Raw genomic sequence first — 22,551 nt, 5'->3', positions numbered from 1 at the left:
ACTCTTTCTCCTTGGAATATACTATTTTACAATCTCATTTCAATTTAAATCCTTCATGTGCTTTGAAGAAATCTAAGCCTTTATTCCTCCAACTCCATCAGTAGATGGAAGAGGTAATGACTATAACATTATCCATCTAATGGAAGGCTGGCAGTATGAAAGAGCCTGGCACTTGTCTCTTCTTGTTTGCATTGGTGAGAAATCTGACAGGGTCCTCTTTCAGTGTAGTTTAGAAAGAATAAGAGCTGAAGTAAGCCTTTGTTCCTGCTTATGGTATCAGACAAACACAAGCTGGTTTTGTCCATACCATGTACTTCGGGATATTCTACTTGCCCACATTAGCTTCTCAATCTCCTCTTCTGGAATGCCTTAAATTATATTTGGACCACTGTTAGAACAAAAAGGTAGGGAACCTGGGTTGGAGCTGCTTTTTTCTTCTTTGGCAGCTGCAGTTCATTTTGATCCGAGGCTTTCCATTGGCAGTGTCCAAGGCCCCCCCAAATGCTTTTGTCCATCAAAATTATCCTCAGTCAAGTGAGACTTCTGTGTATTACCAGTTTTGCAGTTTGTATGCCCAGAAAGCTTATCAAGTCCTAGGGATTTTGTGACACGTAAATTTGGTTTGAGTAGTTTGTTCTTTTACTTGTGCTTTGTATTGTATTATTTCAGTCAGTCGCTGAAACTTATTTTTTGTTTGGTTTCTGTCTGAGATTGAAGCCTTCCAATGAGAAGGATAAGTTGCAAGAGCTCAGGCTGGGTATAGTCCCAGAAGAGTTACCTAATTCCTAGTAGGAACCTGTTTTTAATCCTTCGAAGTTGAGTATTTTAAAAATTGTGTCAGTATTTCTTTGGAAGTGCTCATTCTGCTTTGAGAGTAGAGGTAGGCACCTTTTGTGCGATGTTAAAATTTATTCCATTTCAGCAAGGAGATTAGATAAGAAATTTTTTTTGAAAAGTGCACTTTCCCTGGCTGCAGTGTCTTGGGAGGGAGTATGGTGATTCTGGAGGGGGAAGATTCTACAGTTTACCAGTGGATCCAAACAGGCTTGCTTCTGAAAGGCGCAAGTGCTGGTAGTAAATCTGGTTATTTTCAGAGGCTACTCAGCCTCTGTGATTTTAAATGAACAACTGTAAGAAGGAACAGGGGAGGAGAAGGACCTGCCTCCCCTTTCTTTTGAGGAAGGGACTTCAGTTGAATATATTCTGCCAATTAGTGTGCTTTGGCATTGTGGTTTAAAGGAGTGTGGCAATGGGGTGATAGTAAAGATAAGTATGTTCATCTTTCAGGTTATCAATTAATTTTTTTATTCCATTAAAAAGAAAGGTCAGATCTCATTATCCTGTAGTTGGAAATGCTCTAGAAGGTATTTTGCTTTTGGGGAAAAAAAAATCGTTAAACTTCCATTTTGTTGCTTGCTTTTTTCATTCATCTTACTCAATTCTTCAAATTTAGTCCTAAAAAGGCAAACACTGTAAATGTAGTTCTGTAAAATGCTTGTTTCTAGTTGATGAAACTTTTACATTAGCAATATGAACAGTGTAAGTACATTAGTTCTGTAAGTTGAAGCGTCCAAATCCTTTAAGCTTCTTGCCTTTTTTTTTTTTTGTTAATGCATTTTGTAATGATTTCAGACTTCTATAATTTCAATTGAAGGTGCATGTTGATGTTGCTTATTTGTCTGGTGTAGCGCCAGCCTGTTATACCACATCTCTGCTTTGGAGCTTTCTGTGTGCCATTGCTATCAAGTGTTTCACTCAAGCTCCTCCTTGCTTGCCAAATCAACGGATAGTTTCATTTTCTTTCTGTGTAACAGCCAGTAGCCATAGTAGTGTCTGGTTAATGAACTGCATTTTAGTTACCCTTTAATGAGGTGAATTTCTTCTCAACCAAATTTTAATAAACATGTTTTCCAGTTTTTAAAGATATATGATTTTCTTCTTGAACCACAGAATGGGAAAGAAAAAAAATATTTGGCACATGGACTCATTCAGGCTCATCCTAGAGTTCCAGGACGTTAAAAACAGTCAGCATTTCTTTGAAGACACGAAAAGTGGTGTAGTTGATAACACTAAGAGCAGCGAGAAAGCATGCTGAAGAAGGCCTATCTCCATAACTAAACGTTACGTTAAATGTGTCAGCATTTCTTTGAAGACACGAAAAGTGGTGTAGTTGATAACACTAAGAGCAGCGAGAAAGCTATCTCCATAACTAAATGTTATGTTAAATGTTTGGGGATTGTGCATTTCTTCCCCCTCACCCCCTGATTATAGATTGGAAACTTCATAAACAAGATTTCATACACCCTGCTAGATGCTGACCATTTAGAATCTTCTGGTTTTGGGAGCAGCCCAAACTTACAAAGCATTTGTAGCAAAATTTAGTCATTAAAAAAAAAAAATTCTACGTGTCAGACTTGAAGCTGTGGTTGAACCATTGGCAAGTGATTTCAGGCTTACAGGTTACTCTGATTACCTTAAAAACATCTAATTTTTTTGTTTGTTTTGCATTACTTTTTTGACCAAACCTTGATTTTTGTCTAGAGTGTTGTCTTGCAAGTTGCAGTAGAAATCTTGTATAGCCTAGGTCAGAGTTAATGTTTGTGAATGTTCTGACTAGGTGTGAATTTTGAAGTTGTGGGTAGTGTTCTATAAGCCGCCAGGGATGCCCTACTGCCAGACCCAGAGACTCTGCTACGAGAGTGAAGCTTCAGCATATGGGGAACGAGTGCTTCGAGTCTATCCACATTGATCTTTGTAACAAAAAAATCTGCTAATTCTTTGATATTTGTCAATACACCCTTTAGCACACTTGATGGGCTGCACCTAGTTAGAGAAATTGAGAGACAACATGGAAACGCCTGGATTTTTATTGCCTACAATACTGTGAAACTTGGAGAGATGATTTTTATTGTCAGGGATGTTTTAGATAAAGTTAATTACATCTAGATCTTTAATACTCCTTTGTAAGCACACTCTGTGTTGAAACTATTGAGAAATTAGGGCTTAATCAAGATTGGTGGTTGCTTGTATCTAGTTTGGATCAAGACTGAGAGAATACAGAGATCTTATTTCTACTCAAAACATTGTCTGTGCTTCCCCCTGCCCCCTTTCAGCTTTGTTTTCCTTTTGAGAAAATGAAGGTCTGAACTGGAAGCTCAGAGGGCCTTGCTGTTTGGTGATGGCGTAAGATGTTTCTTTATCAAGGAAACCTGTTTTGACAGTTCTGATTAGATATGCAGGGCAGCAACTCTTTAGAGGCTTACAGTCTCAGAAATGGCTGTGTCAGTGTGGGCTTGAATAACATCCATATCCTTGGGGGCAGGGGAAGACACAGATGCATGATGTTTGTCTGGATGGACTTGTCTGTACCCTTCAGTCCTAAGGGACTGAGTGGAGAACGTTATCTTTGAGCGTAAGGAACAGGTAATAGACCTGTAAACCCACACATCTCTTTTCCCACTGTGCACAGTCATCTGGAGGAAGGAACGCAAAGACTCTGCATCACAGGCTTTAGAAGTTCTTAGCTGGGACAAAAAAAAGTGGGGCATGGGGGGGTGTGATTTCCTGTTTCCGGTAGTACAAGAGCTAATGGGCACTTAAAGGAGGCTCAGTGTAGATGATGACTGTTGAATTGTTTGCTAATGTTTGGAACTCATTACCACAAGTATAGTGGTTATTTCCAAAAGTGATTGGTCAAACTGATAAGAGAAGGGTCTATCTGAGCTATTAAACATGCTGTTTCCAGTAGGTGGAAGCTGGAAAGGTGCCAGGAAGTATCAGTAGGAGCTTCTCTAGTCAGTTGGTGTTGGTTCCTGTTGGACAAAGGGTGTTGAAATGGAGGGCCCTTTGATTTGATTCAGGATGCCTATGAAATCATTAAGAAATCCAAGTTAATAAGATTTCAGTAATTTTTGCAAAAAAAACCGTTAACAACCAAGAGCTGTAGATTTTTATCACTGATTATTGTAAATTTTTTTTATTTTCCCAATAAAGGTCTGGTTTAATTTGGAGCAAATCAACCTAAACATTTTCTATTCAAAGCTTTTGGTAAAACTGTAATGTGTTCTGCTTGTAGGTGCTAAAAGTGGATGGTGCTTATGTTGCTGTGAAATTTCCAGGCACCTCCAGTAATGCAAACTGTCAGAGCAGTTCTAATTCAGATCCTGATCCTTCTTCTCTTCTCCAAGACTGTCGGCTGCTCAGGATAGATGAACTGCAGGTATGTCTTCGTGAAGTGTTAAGAAAACAGTCAGTACTGCGAAATGTCGGCACTGTGTGCTTAACTGCATCTTAAAACGTTATGTGTGTTTTCAGGTCGTAAAAACTGGTGGAACCCCCAAAGTTCCTGACTGTTTTCAGAGGACACCTAAGAAGCTGTGTATTCCTGAAAAAACAGAGATCCTAGCTGTAAATGTAGATTCAAAAGGTAAGTAGCATTTACCACGTAAGATGCTCTGTTGGATCCTTTGTTACCTGTCCCTGTTCCTAGTGGAAAACAAGTCCTATCAAACTAACATAAACAGTTGTTTCCATTGATAGTAGGAATTCTTTAAAAGTGCCTTAGTTAGGAGTTCTTTTACTGAATGCCATCAGTAAAAGGCATTAATTTTTTTTCTTCATATATCTTTGAAGGAGTGCATGCTGTTCTGAAAACTGGGAACTGGGTTCGATACTGCATATTTGACCTTGCCACAGGAAAGGCTGAACAGGAAAATAATTTCCCTACTAGCAGCATTGCATTCCTGGGTCAGAATGAGAGAAGTGTTGCTATTTTTACAGCTGGACAGGTTTGTGGTTTTGTATCTCAATCATTTAACCTCTCTGCACTTCACTTCCATCGTCTTTGAATGGGGATGGTACGGCCTTTCGTAAGGCTGTTCCAAAGACTGGCAAAGAAATGGTTCTTCACACGGGTTATTAAAGACTTGCTGCTACCATGAATATTTTGGAGGTGTGAGGGGAATAGCAATCTAACTCACTAAGCACTTTTAATAATCTTGCTCAAATTCTACCTTGAATAAAAAGTAAGAAAGGGGAAAAAATCTTGACAGAGTAGTTGCTGTGTTAGTATAGGCTTGTTATCTAGCTGTATTTTGGAATTGGTCAGGTGAAAATCCAGTCTTGAGAATAAATGGGAATGTTAACCAAAAAACACATGTATCTGATACTATAAATGATATATTGGACTTTTGTGCAATTCTTTTCTGCTATCCAGTGTAAAGTATCATATTTTATCTGATATCTACACAGCTTGATTACACTGTGCAGGCATCCATGAGGAGACCCGAGGGAAAAAAAAATACCAAAACTGTTTCAGTAACTTCCACAAATGTGATATACTTTGCTTAGGATAGTTGAAAAAAAAAATGGTTTTGGCAAAAGAACTGAATTTGAATGTTTCTTTTTGACATATTCAACTTTCTTTGGAGCATTTAAGTAAGCTAAAAGCATAGGTGCTGTATTTTTCGTTGGTAATGTTTCAGAATGAATTTATATCATAAATATTGTTAATAGTATCTACAGTTAAGCGCATTTTAAGCATTTGAACGAGGGAATCTGATACCCAGTGCTGCGCCACTTGTAATGACAGGAGATGATGGCATAAATGAGAACTGTAGGGAACTGTCAGCATTGGTGGCAATCAAGTAGAACTGGAGCTTTTGGGAAGGATAATATTTATAGATTGTGGAGACTTAATGATAAAACTTTTTTTCCCAAATTTAGGAATCTCCTATTATTCTTAGAGATGGAAATGGTACAATCTATCCAATGGCAAAAGATTGTATGGGTGGGATACGAGACCCTGACTGGCTTGATCTTCCACCTATTAGTAGCCTTGGAATGGGTGTTCATTCCCTAACAAATCTTCCTGCGAACTCGACCATCAAAAAGAAAGCTGCTATTATCATAATGGCTGTTGAGGTACAGTATTTCTTTGCTACAGAATTGTGTCCTTTTTTTATCAAAGTGATGCTTAAAGCATCTTTGTGTTTAGGTACTGAATTGTATTTTCACTACTGCAGAGAAACTAATTTCAACATAAGATTCTCTTAGGAACGTGAAAGCACCAGCAAATTTACATAATAAAGTGGAAGATCCTTTTTGGGGGTGCATGGCTTCTGTATCAGGCTTTTAACTAGTAATATTTTTAGGTGTTACTTTTAAAACTATTCCTTTTTTCGTATACTACCAGAATGCAATTTCATTTGTTTAATGAGTGCACAGTTTTTCTGAGGGATCCAATAACTTGTTTTCTTGTGAATGGAATACTTGCTGCTTTTTTTTTTTTTTTTTTAAATCTTACGTTTTGACCATATCTAGGAAATTCTGAGAGTCAAGTGAAGATTTCCTGCTCCCCCCTGCCCCCCTTGAATCACCTGTAGAGTTCTGTTCTCTGTGGTGCTGTATGAATAGTTCTGCTGTGAATTTACATCTCTTACTTGAATAAACCCATCAGTGATTTAGGGCAGTTTAGTTAGATCTGCTGTGTGCTATGCTGCCACCAGGAGGTATTGTGTTACCTGTTAAACTGAGATTAATTTCACAATGGGGGATTCTATCACTGTGGAAAAGCTTGTCATATATGGGATGAGCCACCCAGACCTTCAGCAGCTTCTATTTGTTCACTTCTCAGCATGTATGTTGCTTGTTTAAAATGAATATGTAAAATTTAGTTAATGTAGACCACTTGGTTTTTTCAGTTGTACCACTTTCAGCGTGTTCCATGTAGCCATGAAACAGAAGTAATCTAAGAACCTGGCTATAAAGCTAAAGGCTTACTTTTGTGAAGAAAGGCTAGAGAGTTGGGCTTGTTCAGCCTGGAGAAGAGAAGGCTCCGGGGAGACCTTAGAGCCCCTTCCAGTACCTGAAGGGGCTACAAGGAAGCTGGGGGGGACTTTTTACAAGGGCCTGTAGTGACAGGACAAGAGGTTTAAATTGAAAGTGGGGAGATTTAGACTGGATATCAGGAAGAAGTTCTTCCCAGAGAGGGGCGTGAAGCACTGGCACATGCTGCCCAGAGAAGCTGTGGATGCCCCATCGCTGGAAGTGTTCAAGGCCAGGCTGGGTGGGGCTTTGAGCCACCTGGTCTAGTGGAAGGGGTCCCCGCCCATGGCAGGGGGGTTGAAACTGGATGGTCTGTACCGTCCCTTCCAACCCAAACCATTCTGTGATTCTGCTGCTTAAGCTTCTCCTTTCGTTTAACTTGTGTGTGCCTAAATGCATGGTGTTTTCTGTTTTTAACGGTGCTGTAATTGCGATGGCACGTATTCTCAGCAGTTCCTGCGCTGGCTTTCAGCCAATGTCCGAGGTTTAGACCTTTTTGTTAATTTCAAAACCAGAAAACTTGCAGTACTTAGGAAACTTGTATGTCTGCCTTTTGTATTTTAAATTGTTAAAATATTTTATTCTTTTGAGTACAGAAACAAACTCTAATGCAGCATATTCTCCGATGTGACTACGAGGCTTGCAGACAATACCTGATGAATCTTGAGCAAGCAGTTGTCTTGGATCAGAACCCTCAAGTGCTGCAGTCGTTCCTTGGCCATAGATGTGATGGAAACCGCAATATTCTGCATGCATGTGTGTCTGTGTGCTTTCCAACCAGCAACAAAGAAACAAAAGAGGAAGAGGGTGAGCTCAACAATATCATGAAAATACTTTGAAAATAAACTTTTGAAATAAAAGCTGTGCTCTTCATATATGGGTATCTTAAAATTTGACACCTACAATGTGTCCTAGCCTTTCAGAGGTGCTGAGACAACTTTTTTGTTACTTTCATGAGGATTTATAAGAATTCATTAGTTAAGGATACTAAGCTGTTTTTATTGATTGAAAAAGACAAACTTTTCACATCCACATGTTAATTTTAGATGAAAACAAGTATTTTTCCACTTTTATATCACTAGTATTCTCATTATATCACTACTAAACTTTTAAGAGAAATGCTAATTAATATTTTTCAAGTGTTGTAGTACCTTAATGCCTTTGATAAGAAATGCTACTTGCAGTTGCCGTGTATTAGGAAACGTGAAAGAATGACCTTCTGTTAATGCAGTTACTGACATCGTTTAAAATGTCTACTACATACTGTTACGTAAAAAGTATGTTAACAGAACAAGGTTGCTAAGTCAAGCACTCAAAAACTAGGAAATGCCAGAATGAAGTTTGCCTGTGTGCTATACACGGGTATGCCTTGTGAAATGGTCTTTAATTACACCGTCATACTATTTTTTCCACAGGACTACCTCATTCAGTGCACAAGATGGACGGTGCTCACCGAATGGGTAGCTATTCAATATTTCTTTTTATCCTCATCATTCAGTGTGTGGCCCCATTCCTTACTTACTGCACACCATACAAACCCTGCACTGAATAATGAATGAACTTCCTTGTGGGATTTTTGTATGGTGACGTCATTGAATTTTAGTCATTTATAGACCTTAATTGTTCCTCATATCCCTATTTATAAAATGGGGGTAATGCTACAGCTTTCTCATCTCTTGAAGGTATTATAGCTTGAAGCTTTCTGTATTCAAAGCTATTAACTAATTTTGAAGGTTCTGTTTGAGAAGCCTAGGGCCTGATCTCATTTTTTTTGAGTAGGTGTTATTTCGAAACACTTCATTCTAGAGCTGGATTAATAGTAGTTTTAGTTGTTCTGTGAATGTTAATTATTTCTGTGAGTCAGGCACCTTTTAGGTGTCCAGAAATGAGTGAAATGTATCACCATCATCTGTAAAGACTTGTTTGACAAAGTTCTATGTGCTGTTAGATGTGGCAGAAATAGGTTCCAGTTCTCCAAAGTGCTGTTCAGTGACATTAAACACGAGACAATGCTTCCCCCTCTCCTTGCCAAGCTGTTGCTGCCTTACTACGGCACCTTCCAGACGTTGCGTCAAACAAGGCATAAACAGCTTGCTCGTTGTACAACCCTTCATCTTTAGTGTGTCGTCCATCCTGTGCACTGATTGAGGCAGGGGTCTTGGTGCGGGGAGGTGGGAGGGGACAGGAGAAAAAAAAACCCAAAACAAAAAGCCAAACCAAACAAAACCCAACTGTGTGACTGATGATTGTTTGACACACAAAGAAGGTGAAATAAGGATGCATGGGCAAACTTAATCTGGCTTTTTCTAATTTGAGTGCTTGTCTTTGCAACCTTGGCATTTTTTTCAGTAACTTCATTTGGTTGTAATCTAACTTTTTGAAAAATGAAAAAACGTGAACCTGATAGACTTTTAACACCCCTCTGCCTCTCTCTTTTCCCCCCACAAATGTTGTTTTAAAAGGGGCTTCATATCTTCAGTTTCAAATTGCATTCACCTTCCACTGTAACTGTGTTAGCAGTGGATGTTAGGACAAGCCTATTTTCAGTGCATCATCTGGAGGGCAGTGGTGACTATTGATATTGACTGTAAGTTATACAGCCATCTGTTAAACTGTAAAAGAACTTTGATTTAGGACTAAATGCTTCAGTTCCAGACTCCAGATACGATGTTCCTTAACAATTGCAGAACATCCTGTTCCTTCCCAGCTAGTCTCTGCCTGAGATCTTTCAGTCTTCTTCATATAGATTCCTTCCTAAGTGCTGCAAACGGAATATTGAGGGCAGGGATAAGCTTTTTTTGCTCTCATATCCTGTGCCTAGTTTTGCCATAGCTCCTGCAGCACTGGATAAATGAGTTTCAAGAAAAGTAGCTGCAGACTTGCAAAGCTGGGGGAAGGCTGCTCTGTGTGATATGGTATCTCCTCAGTCTCTCCCATAGAAAGGATCTTGGAAAAGACAGGTCCAAAAGAAATGTCCAAAGTATGTAAAATCATTAAAGAGTTATGATACTACATTTCAGAACACTTTACTAAACACCTACAAACTGAGGTATTTTTCTAGATAATTGGGACAGGTTTCATTAGACAACAGAACAGTAAATTACCCTGAGAGCCAGGGCATTTACACTCGATGGGTCTCAAAAAAAAATCAGTACTACCTTCATCAGTGAAAATTCAGTTGGTTTACTGTGGGACCAAGGATAGGTGCAATCTCTGTTGCAAAGATCGATTGTATTGCTTTGTTTTGCTTGAGGGATGACTTGCTGTGACACACACACACACACACCCACACACACCCTGTGTGAGGGGTCCTGAATTGCTGTGTGATGGGTCATGAGTTAAGAGAACTAGTGAATCTTAGAAAGGAGCACAGCACAAATACAATGGCAATTCAGTTACCTACAGGTCAGCTAGTCTAGAGCTAGGGGCACAAGACTAATACTCTGCTAAGTGCTTGATAGTCAGCTCCTGTGGGAAGCAGGTGATTTTTGTCTGAGAAACCTGCACGTGCTTGAGAACAAGCGATACCCAAGATCTTTGCTTCAGGTAGTGATGAGTAGAAAGATCTAAAGAACAAACATACTATAAAAGCCACCAAACACCAATGAATTGCCTTATTCTATTAACTCAAATGTATTCTTGGTTTAAAAAAAAAAAAAAGGAAAAAAGGGGGGGAATTATTCAGGTCTTAGTATTGTCAGTGGAAAAAATATGCATGCAGAGGATGATGGCAGTCAGTTTGAAAAGCCTTTAAATAGAAAGTGAGCACTAGCCGTAGCAACATTGTGACATGTCCTGAAAGAATGATCAGCGTCACTGTAAGGAGATTTTTTTTTCCTTCTCCCCCCTCCCCCGAAATACCCCTTTTCCATCTAGTTTGTACCAAAAATTGTCTTTCACTCTGAAAGGAAAATTGCCCTTTCTTGGTCTGTATCATGCTTCAAGTGGCTTCTCTTTCAGTTCTTTCTGGATCCATGGCATAGTGGTACATAGCTTGCTATGTAATGGCTATGAGATCTTTAGTTGTCAGTAGCTCCTAAAGAAACAATGACAATTACTCTGTGCAAGCCTTGTGCAGCTGACCTTACTGCTGTACCTGTGCATTTGTCTTGCAGATAAAAGAAATCTACGTTGTCTTTGATTCAGACAGCTGTTTCAAGTTGTACTGTAACTGTACAACTGGGCAGGTTTTTATGTTCTGTATAGCACTTAGCACTATCCAGTCCTTGTTATGATTGGGACCTTTAAGTGTTATAGTGCTTAGGGTTTTACATGTTAGAAGAAATGCTCATTCTTTCGGATGTTTCTGATGTAAACTGACTGTGCTAGCTTATTCTACTCAACACAGTTCTGAGCATGCTCATAAGTAGGGTTTGTATCTTACAAGCCCACAGCTTTGCATTGTAATTCATATTTACTCATTGTGAAGTGTGGGTTGGTGGGGTTTTTTTGTTGGTGTTGTTGCGTTGGTTTGGGTTTTTAGTGTTTTGTGGCTTGGTTTTTTGGTTTTTTTTTTTTGTGGTGTTCTGGGGTTTTTTTTAGTTGTCATATTTTTGAAGCCTTGACTCCGCAAGTGTTTGGAATCAGCTATGTGATAGGTCCTTGTCTGTTCATGGTTGATGAATTTGGGTGCCTTGAATTTCCTTCCTTGATGGCCTTTTAGAAACCAAACCCAGTCAGAATCATGGTTGAGCTCACACAAAACAAAAACTTGTATACAAACCTACTCTGTCACTCTAAATCTTAAAAAGAGATAAAAATTGGAGGCACCATTTTGTGATTAGTTCCATTTCATACTTCACACTCCTTCCTTATAATTTTCCCAAGTGAAATTTTGGCACTAACACTTTTCTTAATTTTTCAGAAGCAGAGCGCTCTGAAAGGAATACCTTTGCTGAAAGGCTCTCGGCTGTGGAAGCTATTGCAAATGCAATCTCCGTTGTGTCAAGTAACGGTCCAGGAAATCGGGCCGGGTCATCAAGCAGCAGAAGGTAAACTGAGGAACGTCTCATTCTTGTTTTCTGTATGCACATTTTGGTTTACCCATCTCATTAATTCTTTCCTTCAGTCTAGTTTAAGAATGGGCACTATTGCTAGTTAAATTCAGATTTCACTTCAAGCACCAGACTAGAGCTCTGGTGGGTTTTTTTTGAAGCCTTTTCTGGTGTGAGAACTAATGGTGGGCTATTTCTAAACCAACTCAGTTTTCCGGGGTTGAGGCATTGTCTCCTCAGTTGTAATGTGGAAATGCTCTTCCCTATGGGGAAAGGGAGTTTGAGGATAAGCAGGTTGAGGAGTTTTGGAGATAAGTGTTCTTTTACCAAGTAGAATTAAGTATCATGGAAGTACTATAATAGTGCCCAGGCTTGTGCTTCTAAGAATTTCTGAGGGAGGTGGTCACTTGCAGATACAGAATACTGCGATCAGCATAACAACAGTGGGGAAGAACTTTAGTAGATTCTTTTTATCCTAAGCAATCATTGTTATAATGGGAGTCCTTTGTATGGAGGTGGCTCTGAAGGATAGGTGTCTGCAGAAACAGTGCTGTGGTGACTGTAAATGTATTCTGGGCTCAAATCCTGTCTTGATACGTTGATGCCTGACTCTTTTCTAAGGCCGTTATGTTCTGTTGCAACAAAATGGAATAGAGGAATGAAAAACATCTCTTTGCTCAGTCATCTTTATGCTGAAGAAAAATGGAGATGACAGGAGTTTGGTTTCCCTTTTCAGTGTGATACTCTGCTTTAAAATGTTCTAATTTTTGCCAAGAAAGATTGGACCAGATGTTCCTTGAGGTCCCTTCCAACCCATTATTCCATGATTCTTTCATAATTATAAATGAAAATGAGTTAGTATTTTTACCTTGTTTTTTCACTCAGTTTGAGATTAAGGGAAATGATGAGAAGATCCTTGAGAGCTGCTGGATTGGGCAGACATGAAGCTGGTGCTTCATCAAGTGATCACCAGGACCCCGTTTCTCCACCAATAGCTCCTCCCAGCTGGGTTCCAGATCCTCCTGCGATGGATCCGGGTAAGTCTGCTCATGTATCACATTAGGCTGTAGAATGAGAGGTTTAATAAAGGAACCAATGGCTTTTAAGGTGACTTACTTAAGATTTCAGTGTGAGACTAAAATACCTAATGTCATTGAGGTAACTTTAAGGGTGTACTGAAGACTCTTTAAATCCAGTGCCTGCCTTTCTAACACTGGCGTCAAACTTGTGTGAATTGTTCTGTAATGTTGAGCTACGTTGCCTGTCTAGGAATGCGGCTGTTTGTGGGGAAGAGTACCAGTTAAATACAGAAAACCTGCAGTGTTTAGACATTGCAGAAAGAGCATGTTGTTAGGGATGTTTTTATGTATTGATATACATCCTGATGTTCTGTTTACTGAAAGATGGTGACATTGATTTTATCCTGGCCCCCGCTGTGGGATCTCTTACCACAGCAGCGACTGGCACCGGCCAAGGACCTAGCACCTCCACAATACCAGGTGAGGACATACTGCTTGTCTGATTATGCTTTAGAATGAAAATGTTCTCAAAAGCTGCCTCTGCTGGCACAGACTTTCTGCATATGGAAATGCCTCTTACCAGGTGAAGATTGGATTGAAGCAGAATTTCACAAATGCGCAGAAAGCAAATGAAGCACCATGCTATGTTTTATGTAAAAATTATTTTTACCTGGGGAATGACAAAGATGTAAAAATATGGTAATCAGTATGAAATTGGGATTACTGTCTGCATTTCAGAATGTAATTTTGAACTGACAGTTACAGTACTTCAGTGAAATGTTGCTGAAACTGGCAAACCACTGAATAGTCAAGGTACTGATGAATGACCCCAGTGAAACTTTGAATTACCAGCACAAATAGGTAGTCCTTTTTTTTTTTTTTTTTCCTTAAGGAAAAACTGTTTCTCTGCAATTTTTTTTCTCATTACAGGTCCTTCCACTGAACCATCTGTAGTGGAGTCAAAGGATCGGAAGGCAAATGCTCATTTCATACTGAAATTACTATGCGATAGTGTTGTTTTACAACCTTATCTTCGAGAATTGCTGTCAGCTAAGTACGGATTTTCATATGAATTCTCACTATCCTTTGTAATGTTGTGTCACCTGAAATTTATTACATAGAAGCCTTTTAACAAGGGTTATTTAAAGGCAAAAGAGTTAAATGGAGAATGTTATAACATTGGCTGTATTTGTGTCCTACCATTCTTTAAAATTAGGTCTATTTCACAGAAGTAATAAGAGTGCTTATTCACTCCATGGTTTTTCCTGTTTGCACAAGATTAGCAGTGCTAAATCGTTCATATATTTATTTCCTACCTCTCCTGTTATGACAGAAAAATTCAGTGTTTTTTAACTTGTCTGTTGTTTTTTCCGTAGGGATGCAAGAGGCATGACACCATTTATGTCAGCAGTTAGCGGCCGGGCGTATCCTGCTGCAATTACAATCCTAGAAACTGCCCAGAAAATTGCCAAAGGTACACCAATTTCGGGAATTATTAACATGTGGTTTCCTTCTAAAGTATGGCATGTGTGCAGATTCATTATTAACAGTGCTTTTTTGTGTGTGTGACATTACATGTGCTTGAGCAACTGGTGATGGTGGTAAACATCTCTTTCCAAAACACTGTGTGTTGCTGCATGTTTTGGAAATCTTGCTAATTGTGGAGTAGCTTCCTTTTTTGTAGTGTGTATATTACCACAGATTTCTCGGAATATTATTTGATTTATGTTCTTTATAGTCTTTTCAGCATCTCATTACTTTACAAACAACAGTGGATTAAGGTACTATTTTTCAGCAGCACAAAGGTATCACCTGGAACTTGTTTCTTTGAATTAGGAAAAAAAAAAGAGTATGATACAGCAGTATGCCAAACTAGATTCTGCTCCTGAAAAGACTTCTGTACAAATGCATATTTTATGATTTCTTTTGATGTTGGCATTTAATTATGAGCAATATGTGAAGTTGAACTTAAGGAGGAGATTCAGCAGATCAGATCTGTGGTGTGACAGATGTCTACAGGACTGTGTGCATTCCTTTAAAAAAATAACTTCTGGGCAATATTTTTATATCCTTCAAAATGGTAATCCATTAATCAATTAGAATATCAGTGACAACTGGGAATAGTTGGTTGTATTTTTCAGTTAGGAAATGCAGCATCTTCTGTTAGAAAAACCTATAATGGGGCAAGCAGAAAGCTTTCTGAAAAGCTGACAGACGTCATTCAGACTTCTAATTTGGTATGGGATTTTGTAATGGCAAACCTCTGTCAAGTACAGGTTCTGTTGGTGGGATTTTGTTGTTTTTGGGTTTTTTTATAACTCTGGTATTCCATTCTTCTTTTAGCTGAAGCAACTTCCAGTGAAAAAGAAGATGATGTGTTTATGGGAATGGTTTGTCCTTCTGGTACAAATCCAGATGACTCTCCTTTGTATGTTTTGTGTTGTAACGATACATGCAGTTTTACATGGACTGGTGCAGAACATATTAACCAAGTAAGGCTTCTTTTTAAGTAAATAGGAATTAGTTTCAACCGTGTATTGTGTTTAGTCTGCTAACCTAATTTTTAAATTATTAAAGTTGCATTGCTTTATTTACTCTAAGCCTGTGTAGTTATTGCCTCCCCTAATCGCTTTGTACTCTCAAAGCTGGCTGTGTTGGTCAGAATATGGCTGTTCAGGGGTGTGCATTTTCTCCTCTCGCTAGCTTTGGCAAAAAAAAAAAGATGGAAAAAGCTCTTTGAAAACACCGAATGTTCTAACTAACAACAGAATTTAACTTTCTAGAACTGACTGACCTCTAAGTGAAGGCATCAGTTTGAACAAATGCAGTTTTCTTGTCACCTGAAATATGGTGAGACTGCAAGCACTGTAGGGAGAAAACTGTGTAATATTGTTGGTAACTTTTTTTTAGGATATATTTGAATGCCGAACATGTGGCCTATTGGAATCTCTGTGTTGTTGCACAGAATGTGCAAGGGTCTGTCACAAAGGACATGACTGCAAGTAAGTATTGTGTTCTGTTTCTTACAGTTAATATTTTGTGGCTTCATTTGTTTACTGATAGTTAATAGTTTGGGTTTTTTTTTCCCTTGGTTGAAGTGTTCAGATATTAGAGAACAGAAAATTATTTTAATAACTTCCTTTCCTGTTCATCTGTAAGATTTATTTTATGGATCAGAATTGAAAGAGTAACCTGAAACAGTTGTGTACTTTTCACTTTGTAGAATTTAGAGTGAAAGAGTAATTCTGACACCCTCAAAGTGCTTAATATTCTAAGAATAATATATCTAGACAATACCATGTTTTCACTTTGGGTACCACCAGGAGTTTCTGAAGCCAGTGAAACCTGATGACAGATCATTCTTGCAAACTTTCAGAAAGAAGTGTAGCATAATTATGTCCGAGATCAACTAATGAAGGGAAAAGCGAGCAGTCACATGGGCAGTCAGGATGCCTCTGATCAACCTGGCCAGAGCTTTGAAGCTGCAGATGTTTTGTGCCACTGTTACAGGGTGTAAATGATACAGCATTAATATCCTAGCTGTAAGAAGCTAACAGATGCAATTATAAAGATATTTGCAGCATTGTAAGAATTACTGAGATTTTACTGCAGGTTGTGAGGATTTCCAACTTAACTTTCTTGGCTGGAGGCTGTTTTCAGGAAGAATAAATGGTCTTGGCTAAGTTTTACTAAGGCATTACGAAAAGCTGTGTTATGAAACTACCCTCTCAGAGTGTAGGAAACGAGTCACAGATTTCAAGTGTTGCCATATATAAAGTCTGCATTTCTCTTTTAAGCTAGGTTTTGGCATCGTGCTGCTATAATTAACAAAAATTGGAATGTTAATGTGTACACTAACACCCTCAGCCTGTGTCGGGAATATTTGATGTATTACTGAACAGTGTTGCAGCTCACCTTTTCTATTTCTTGTAGGCTCAAACGAACATCTCCAACGGCCTACTGTGATTGCTGGGAAAAGTGCAAGTGTAAAACACTAATCGCTGGACAGAAGTCTGCTCGCCTTGATCTCCTTTACCGCCTGCTTACCACCACAAATCTTGTTACCATGCCAAATAGCAGGCAAGTTCATACTTACAGTGACTAGGGCAGAATAATTTTTATTGTTTTTTAGATATGTGGCATATCGTATCTCCACTAATCAATTTGTCATTACAGGGGAGAACATCTGCTGCTATTTTTAGTACAGACAGTTGCCAGGCAAACTGTGGAACACTGCCAGTACAGACCACCCAGAATTAGGGAAGATCGTAATCGGAAAACCGCAAATCCTGAAGGTAAGAGCTGTTTTAGCGAAATAAACGGCAAACTTCATCTTCCAGTGCCTCGTTCTTATGTTGCCTTTTTTTGTCTCTTTAGATTCTGATATGCCTGATCATGACCTGGAACCTCCTCGTTTTGCCCAGCTTGCTTTGGAACGTGTTTTGCAGGACTGGAATGCACTGAAGTCCATGATCATGTTTGGCTCCCAGGAAAATAAAGACCCGTGTGTATTTACACATAGTTGTCAATGTAGAATTTGATCTGATGTTTGAGGCCTGCTGACTTAGATAAAATTTATTTCTCTTCTTTTTTTTGTTTTTTCCAAGTCTTAGTGCAAGCAGTAGGATAGGTCATCTTCTGCCTGAAGAACAAGTTTACCTTAATCAACAAAGTGGAACTATTCGCTTGGACTGTTTCACGCACTGCCTTATTGTCAAGTGTACAGCAGACATTCTGGTAAGCACTCTTAGCCACGTTTTGCATACATTTTTCTGAATAATGTGACATTTTAGTGTATCTTGGGTGAAATGCTTGGAGACTCATTTGAAAATAACTTCCAGTTCGTTGGGGTTTTGTGAATTTATACTGCTATGACTGTGGTCTCCCTTTAATTCTTAATCTGTCTTGTGCGTAATTTAGAAGCATGAAACCATTATTGGGTTGTAACGACTTGTTTCTACAGCTCTTAGATACTCTGCTGGGTACTCTGGTAAAGGAATTACAAAACAAGTATACGCCGGGACGCAGAGAAGAAGCTATTGCTGTTACAATGAGATTCCTGCGTTCTGTGGCAAGAGTGTTTGTCATTCTTAGTGTGGAAATGGCTTCTTCCAAAAAGAAAAAGTAAGTGGTGGGAGAGGGTGTGTGGTGGTTGTGCTAATTTGTGTATTTAAAAAAAAACATCAGTATGTATTCTCTTATTTAATAAGTTGATGCAAGTCAACAATAGGCAGAAACATCTGAATTAATTTGCAGTCTGTAGGCAGCATTATGTAGAAAGGTGCAAACTGCAAGATTGCAAAAGAGCTGCTGGTAGGTCGTGTCGCTTTTTAATACAATGCTTGTTAAACGTACAAGTTCATACTGAACCCTTCTGTTTAAAATGGTCGGAGTTTGGAAATGGGGTTTTTAACATGTTAAAATTACAATCTATAGTGGTTTATCAGTAATAGATTCAGATATCCAGCCTTAGTCTCCAGTTACTGAATAATAAATGTTTTTATCTGACTTGAATAGTTGTGCATGTTGTTACTGTACACACACAACTGTATGTATCTGTTAAAGATAATTGTCTTGACCTTTTTTTGCGGTGGGGGGTGGAAAAATGTTGATATTGTCATGAAATATTTTTGAAAAGAAAGAGACAGACGTATCTGACCTTTTTATTTTTCCTTATTTTTTCCCCTAGCAATTTTATTCCTCAGCCAATTGGAAAATGTAAACGTGTATTCCAGGCGTTATTGCCCTATGCTGTTGAGGAATTGTGCAACGTAGCAGAATCTCTGATTATTCCAGTCAGGATGGGAATTGCACGTCCTACAGCACCCTTTACCCTTGCTAGCACCAGTATAGATGCCATGCAGGGAAGCGAGGAACTGTTTTCTGTGGAGCCTCTGCCACCCAGACCATCATCTGACCAATCTAGCAGGTAAAATTCGCTACGACTCAGTACTGGTTCCTCTCAAATATTTGTTACAAGTGGATTTGTTTTGCGTTTTTGTTATCTTTCCATTAACAGAACTATGGTGAGGCTTCTCATTCTGGCCAAGCATTTTGGAAGTACTTTCCTACTGACATATTTCTACAATAGTTTAGGTTCATAGTGAAGTCCAGATGTCTAAATACACTTTTTTGGTGGTGTTTTTTTTTCTTTTAAAGTTCTAGTCAATCACAGTCATCCTACATCATAAGGAATCCTCAGCAAAGACGAATCAGCCAGTCACAACCAGTTCGTGGCAGGGATGAAGAACAAGATGATATTGTTTCAGCAGATGTGGAAGAGGTCAGTTTTCTTTTTTGTATATTTTTTCTTTCTTCTCAGTGTGGCGCTTAATGCATTAGTACATGCTTTAACATCTGACCCAGAAATCCATACATGAAGACCTCCAGTGTGCAAAAGAGATTGAGTAGTGCTTCAGGAAGTCCTGCTGTGCCATAAGCATTTTGTTTAAGCAGCTTTGTAATCTTTTTGTAGTCAGCAATATTTAGTCATTTCAGAGTACAGAAAGTGCCTTCCATTTGACAGAATTACAATATGATTTAGAATGCTAATAAATACATCTGTCATTTCTTTATATATATACAAATGCTATATTATAACTCCCTGTTAAAAGGGTTTTAAGCCTTAGTATGTGGTTGCTGTTACGTAGGTTCTGTTAGAGAACTGAGGGTCTTTTACCAATATCATAGCTGTGGCTGCAAGTTCATTTTCTGTTCATGTCAGTTCAGTTGTGAGGTCATCTTTCTTAGATATGTTTGTTTTTCTTAGTTTTTAAATCAAATTTTGCACTGAGTTTTTGAAAACGTGTAGATTATGTCTGATGTGGAAGATTTTCTAACATAAAATTACAATGCCTCTTCCAGGTGGAAGTGGTTGAAGGGGTAGCTGGTGAAGAAGACCATCACGATGAACAAGAAGAACATGGTGAAGAAAATGCTGAAGCAGAAGGACAGCATGACGAGCACGATGAAGACGGTACGTATGATGTACATCAGGCACGTTACCCTGTGGATGAGCGAACTGTGCATCAAAAACGAAGTCACCTTTGGAGTCAGCAGTGATAATGATTTGAGAGAATCCAGGGTTTCAGACTATACATCTTACAACATGAGATGAGTGAAATTATAGGTAACTCACGGTAGGCAAGTACATGAACATTTTGATTTTTCTCTTTCTGTGTGCAGAGGTAATAGGAAGGTACCAAAGGCTTACAAAAGATAGAATGTTGTTATATGCTTGGTTAACAGTATCTCTTTTGCCTTTTGTATCTGCTACTGTAACATGTTGACATAAACTACTTTGAAGGACTGAAAAAATAGCCTAGCTTTTGTATGGCTAATGCTAGAACAGAGTTTATGGTGGACGTGTTCTCAAAAGGGGTCTAAAACTTGGAGAACTAGTTTTCAAACCAATCACAAACTATTAAATTACAGTTCAGTATTTTGTAGGCAAAATTAATTCCTTTATGTTTGAAAATTCTTGCCATTAATGACTTGTCTGGTGTTTAGTTAGTTTGGGATTAGATGGCCCAAAGCTGTGATTAAAAAACACCCCGAACAATCTTCTCTTTCTGACTGTGACTTGTGTTTCAAATCAACCCATTTACAGTACAGGAAATCTGTTCGTTCACTTGCTTAGTATTCAGGACATTTAATTCTCAAAACTTAGACTTGAATAGAACTTGTATTTTTTAATTAGAATTTTTTTTAAAGTTTTTAGGTATTCCTTAGATACTCATTTGAAACAGCATATGGTTAATTGTCCTAATACATGTGTATGAAGAGTTGTGGAGTCTTTTGGCTTGAGTGACAAATTCTGAATCCTTTAAAGTCTTGATTTTCAGTGTGTGTGTTGAATGTATGTGTGCAGTACAGAGTGAGAGGGTCAGGGTTGCTAGTTTCTTGAAAATAATAAAATATGCTCCAAGTATTGCTGCATGTTTGCTTTTATGACCTCTCTCTGCATAGACGTTAACTCCTGCTATAGTAGGAGCTGGGGGGTTTTGTTTAACATGTCTTATCGAGTCCCTAAACACGAGCTGGTTTGTATATTGCTTTTACAGGCAGCGATATGGAGTTGGATTTGCTAGCTGCTGCGGAAACAGAAAGTGACAGTGAGAGTAACCACAGCAATCAGGACAATGCTAGCGGGCGCAGAAGTGTTGTCACTGCCGCTACTGCTGGGTCAGAAGCAGGTACGCCGCGTCATCTCGTGTTTAATCTAGCTGTTTAAGGTATTAGGATTAAGTTGTACAGGAAAAAGAAATGTGTTAATGATCAAATATGGCTTTAAGAAGGGCAGAACTAGATTCACTTAGAAAAATTCTTTGCCTTTGAATATGGACTGCATCCAGCACTCCAGGGGCACGCTGGAGGAATTACTTCACAACTAGATTGGACAGAGCAAGAATTACCTGGCTGTGACATTTTAACAAATACCTCTCCCTTGTAATCTTATTTTCCCTTTCTTTTTTTTGTTTTTTTTTTCTTCCCTCTTCACCCAGCTTCTTCTCTCCCACCTCCACCTTCCCCATGTTTCTTGTTTTTCCTTTGCTTTTCCCTTGCCTGTAATTTATGGAACTATGCAAACATTTTAGACAAGGAGATGTGGCCTATCTGTTTGCTCTCATGGAGCTTCTGCATGTGTTAGCCAGAGATCACCTTGCACTCTTGTGAAGTGAAATAAGATGTTTTCACTCATTTTTAGTGCAGAAGTTAGATATGGTTTAAACCAAAATGCAAAACCTGACAAATCATTTTAAGGCTTTTTGGAACAACTGCTCTACTGTCTGGTTTGGAAGTATGATTTTAGGATTCATTGCCTGGGGGCAGAATCAGCAAAGAATTTTTAAATCAGATTTCTTCATTTGCCTTTTCAAATGTAAGTAATCTTACTGCTTTTTCATGAAACCCACAGAAAACTAGCAGTATGCTGTAAGGATAACTTATTAAAGATTTTCAATAGTGATACTTGAACCACTTAGTGTGTGGGGTTTCTTTCCATGGAAAAAGCATACAACGCTGACATGGTACCTGTATGCATGCGCTGATGTGCAGTTGTCTGTTTATTGCTCATTTTCCTCGACAGGAGCTAGCAGTGTTCCGGCATTTTTTTCTGAAGATGACTCTCAATCAAACGATTCCAGTGACTCCGATAGCAGCAGCAGTCAGAGTGATGACATAGAGCAGGAGACCTTCATGCTTGATGAGCCTCTGGAACGAACCACAAATAGCTCACATGCCAACGGTGCTGCCCAAGCTCCCCGCTCTATGCAATGGGCTGTACGTAATACCCAAAACCAGAGGACCACTAGCACTGCTCCTTCTAGTACGTCAGCCCCAGCAGGCAAGTCTGGTTAAAATGCATGCAAGAATGTCAGTTAACGCTGGCATTGTTCCTTCCTCTGTTTTTGTTTGTTCTCTTAAGGATGAAGTCTTTTCCATTTGTGTTTAAAAGCACAGTGCTGACCTATCTTGACTGTTCGAGTTCTGGTTTTGAATTTTAAACAAGGAAGGATCTGGTTTAGTTCTTAAGAAAGTATGAGTAGGCTTACTGTAGCTAGTCATTTTTTGCTAGTTATGGTGGTTGTGTCAGTACTATTTACAGGTTTTTTCTAGAAGTGTTCATGATATCAGTGTGCTGGATTCAGCCAGGAAAGAGTTAACTCTCTTTACCCTGGCTGATAGCAAGCTGTGTTCCAGGATGCAGGGAG

The 22,551-nt window shown here is 38.8% G+C and overlaps 1 protein-coding gene across 1 annotated transcript in view; it reads left to right on the top strand.

Moving 5' to 3' along the window:
• Positions 1-22,184, top strand: part of LOC104515277 (E3 ubiquitin-protein ligase UBR5) — a gene marked incomplete at its 3' end in the record, with an annotated part of 53,009 nt that extends 30,825 nt beyond the window's left edge. Inside the window, exons 16-38 of the mRNA XM_010159193.1 lie at positions 4,076-4,219; positions 4,315-4,426; positions 4,633-4,787; positions 5,725-5,922; positions 7,422-7,632; positions 8,241-8,285; positions 11,690-11,816; positions 12,705-12,856; positions 13,223-13,318; positions 13,769-13,892; positions 14,215-14,312; positions 15,182-15,330; positions 15,749-15,840; positions 16,772-16,918; positions 17,015-17,133; positions 17,216-17,342; positions 17,446-17,575; positions 17,802-17,962; positions 18,528-18,767; positions 18,998-19,121; positions 19,703-19,814; positions 20,902-21,033; positions 21,927-22,184. Coding sequence (XP_010157495.1) covers positions 4,076-4,219; positions 4,315-4,426; positions 4,633-4,787; positions 5,725-5,922; positions 7,422-7,632; positions 8,241-8,285; positions 11,690-11,816; positions 12,705-12,856; positions 13,223-13,318; positions 13,769-13,892; positions 14,215-14,312; positions 15,182-15,330; positions 15,749-15,840; positions 16,772-16,918; positions 17,015-17,133; positions 17,216-17,342; positions 17,446-17,575; positions 17,802-17,962; positions 18,528-18,767; positions 18,998-19,121; positions 19,703-19,814; positions 20,902-21,033; positions 21,927-22,184 — 3,253 coding nt within the window. The remainder of the gene's footprint in view (positions 1-4,075; positions 4,220-4,314; positions 4,427-4,632; positions 4,788-5,724; positions 5,923-7,421; positions 7,633-8,240; positions 8,286-11,689; positions 11,817-12,704; positions 12,857-13,222; positions 13,319-13,768; positions 13,893-14,214; positions 14,313-15,181; positions 15,331-15,748; positions 15,841-16,771; positions 16,919-17,014; positions 17,134-17,215; positions 17,343-17,445; positions 17,576-17,801; positions 17,963-18,527; positions 18,768-18,997; positions 19,122-19,702; positions 19,815-20,901; positions 21,034-21,926) is intronic.
• Between the last annotated feature and the right edge of the window lie 367 nt (positions 22,185-22,551).

Source organism: Eurypyga helias, unplaced genomic scaffold (genome assembly GCF_000690775.1).
Source record: "Eurypyga helias isolate BGI_N326 unplaced genomic scaffold, ASM69077v1 scaffold7639, whole genome shotgun sequence".
NCBI lineage: Eukaryota > Metazoa > Chordata > Aves > Eurypygiformes > Eurypygidae > Eurypyga > Eurypyga helias.
Note: the sequence above shows the minus strand (reverse complement) of the source record. Positions and strands in the feature narration are given on the sequence as shown.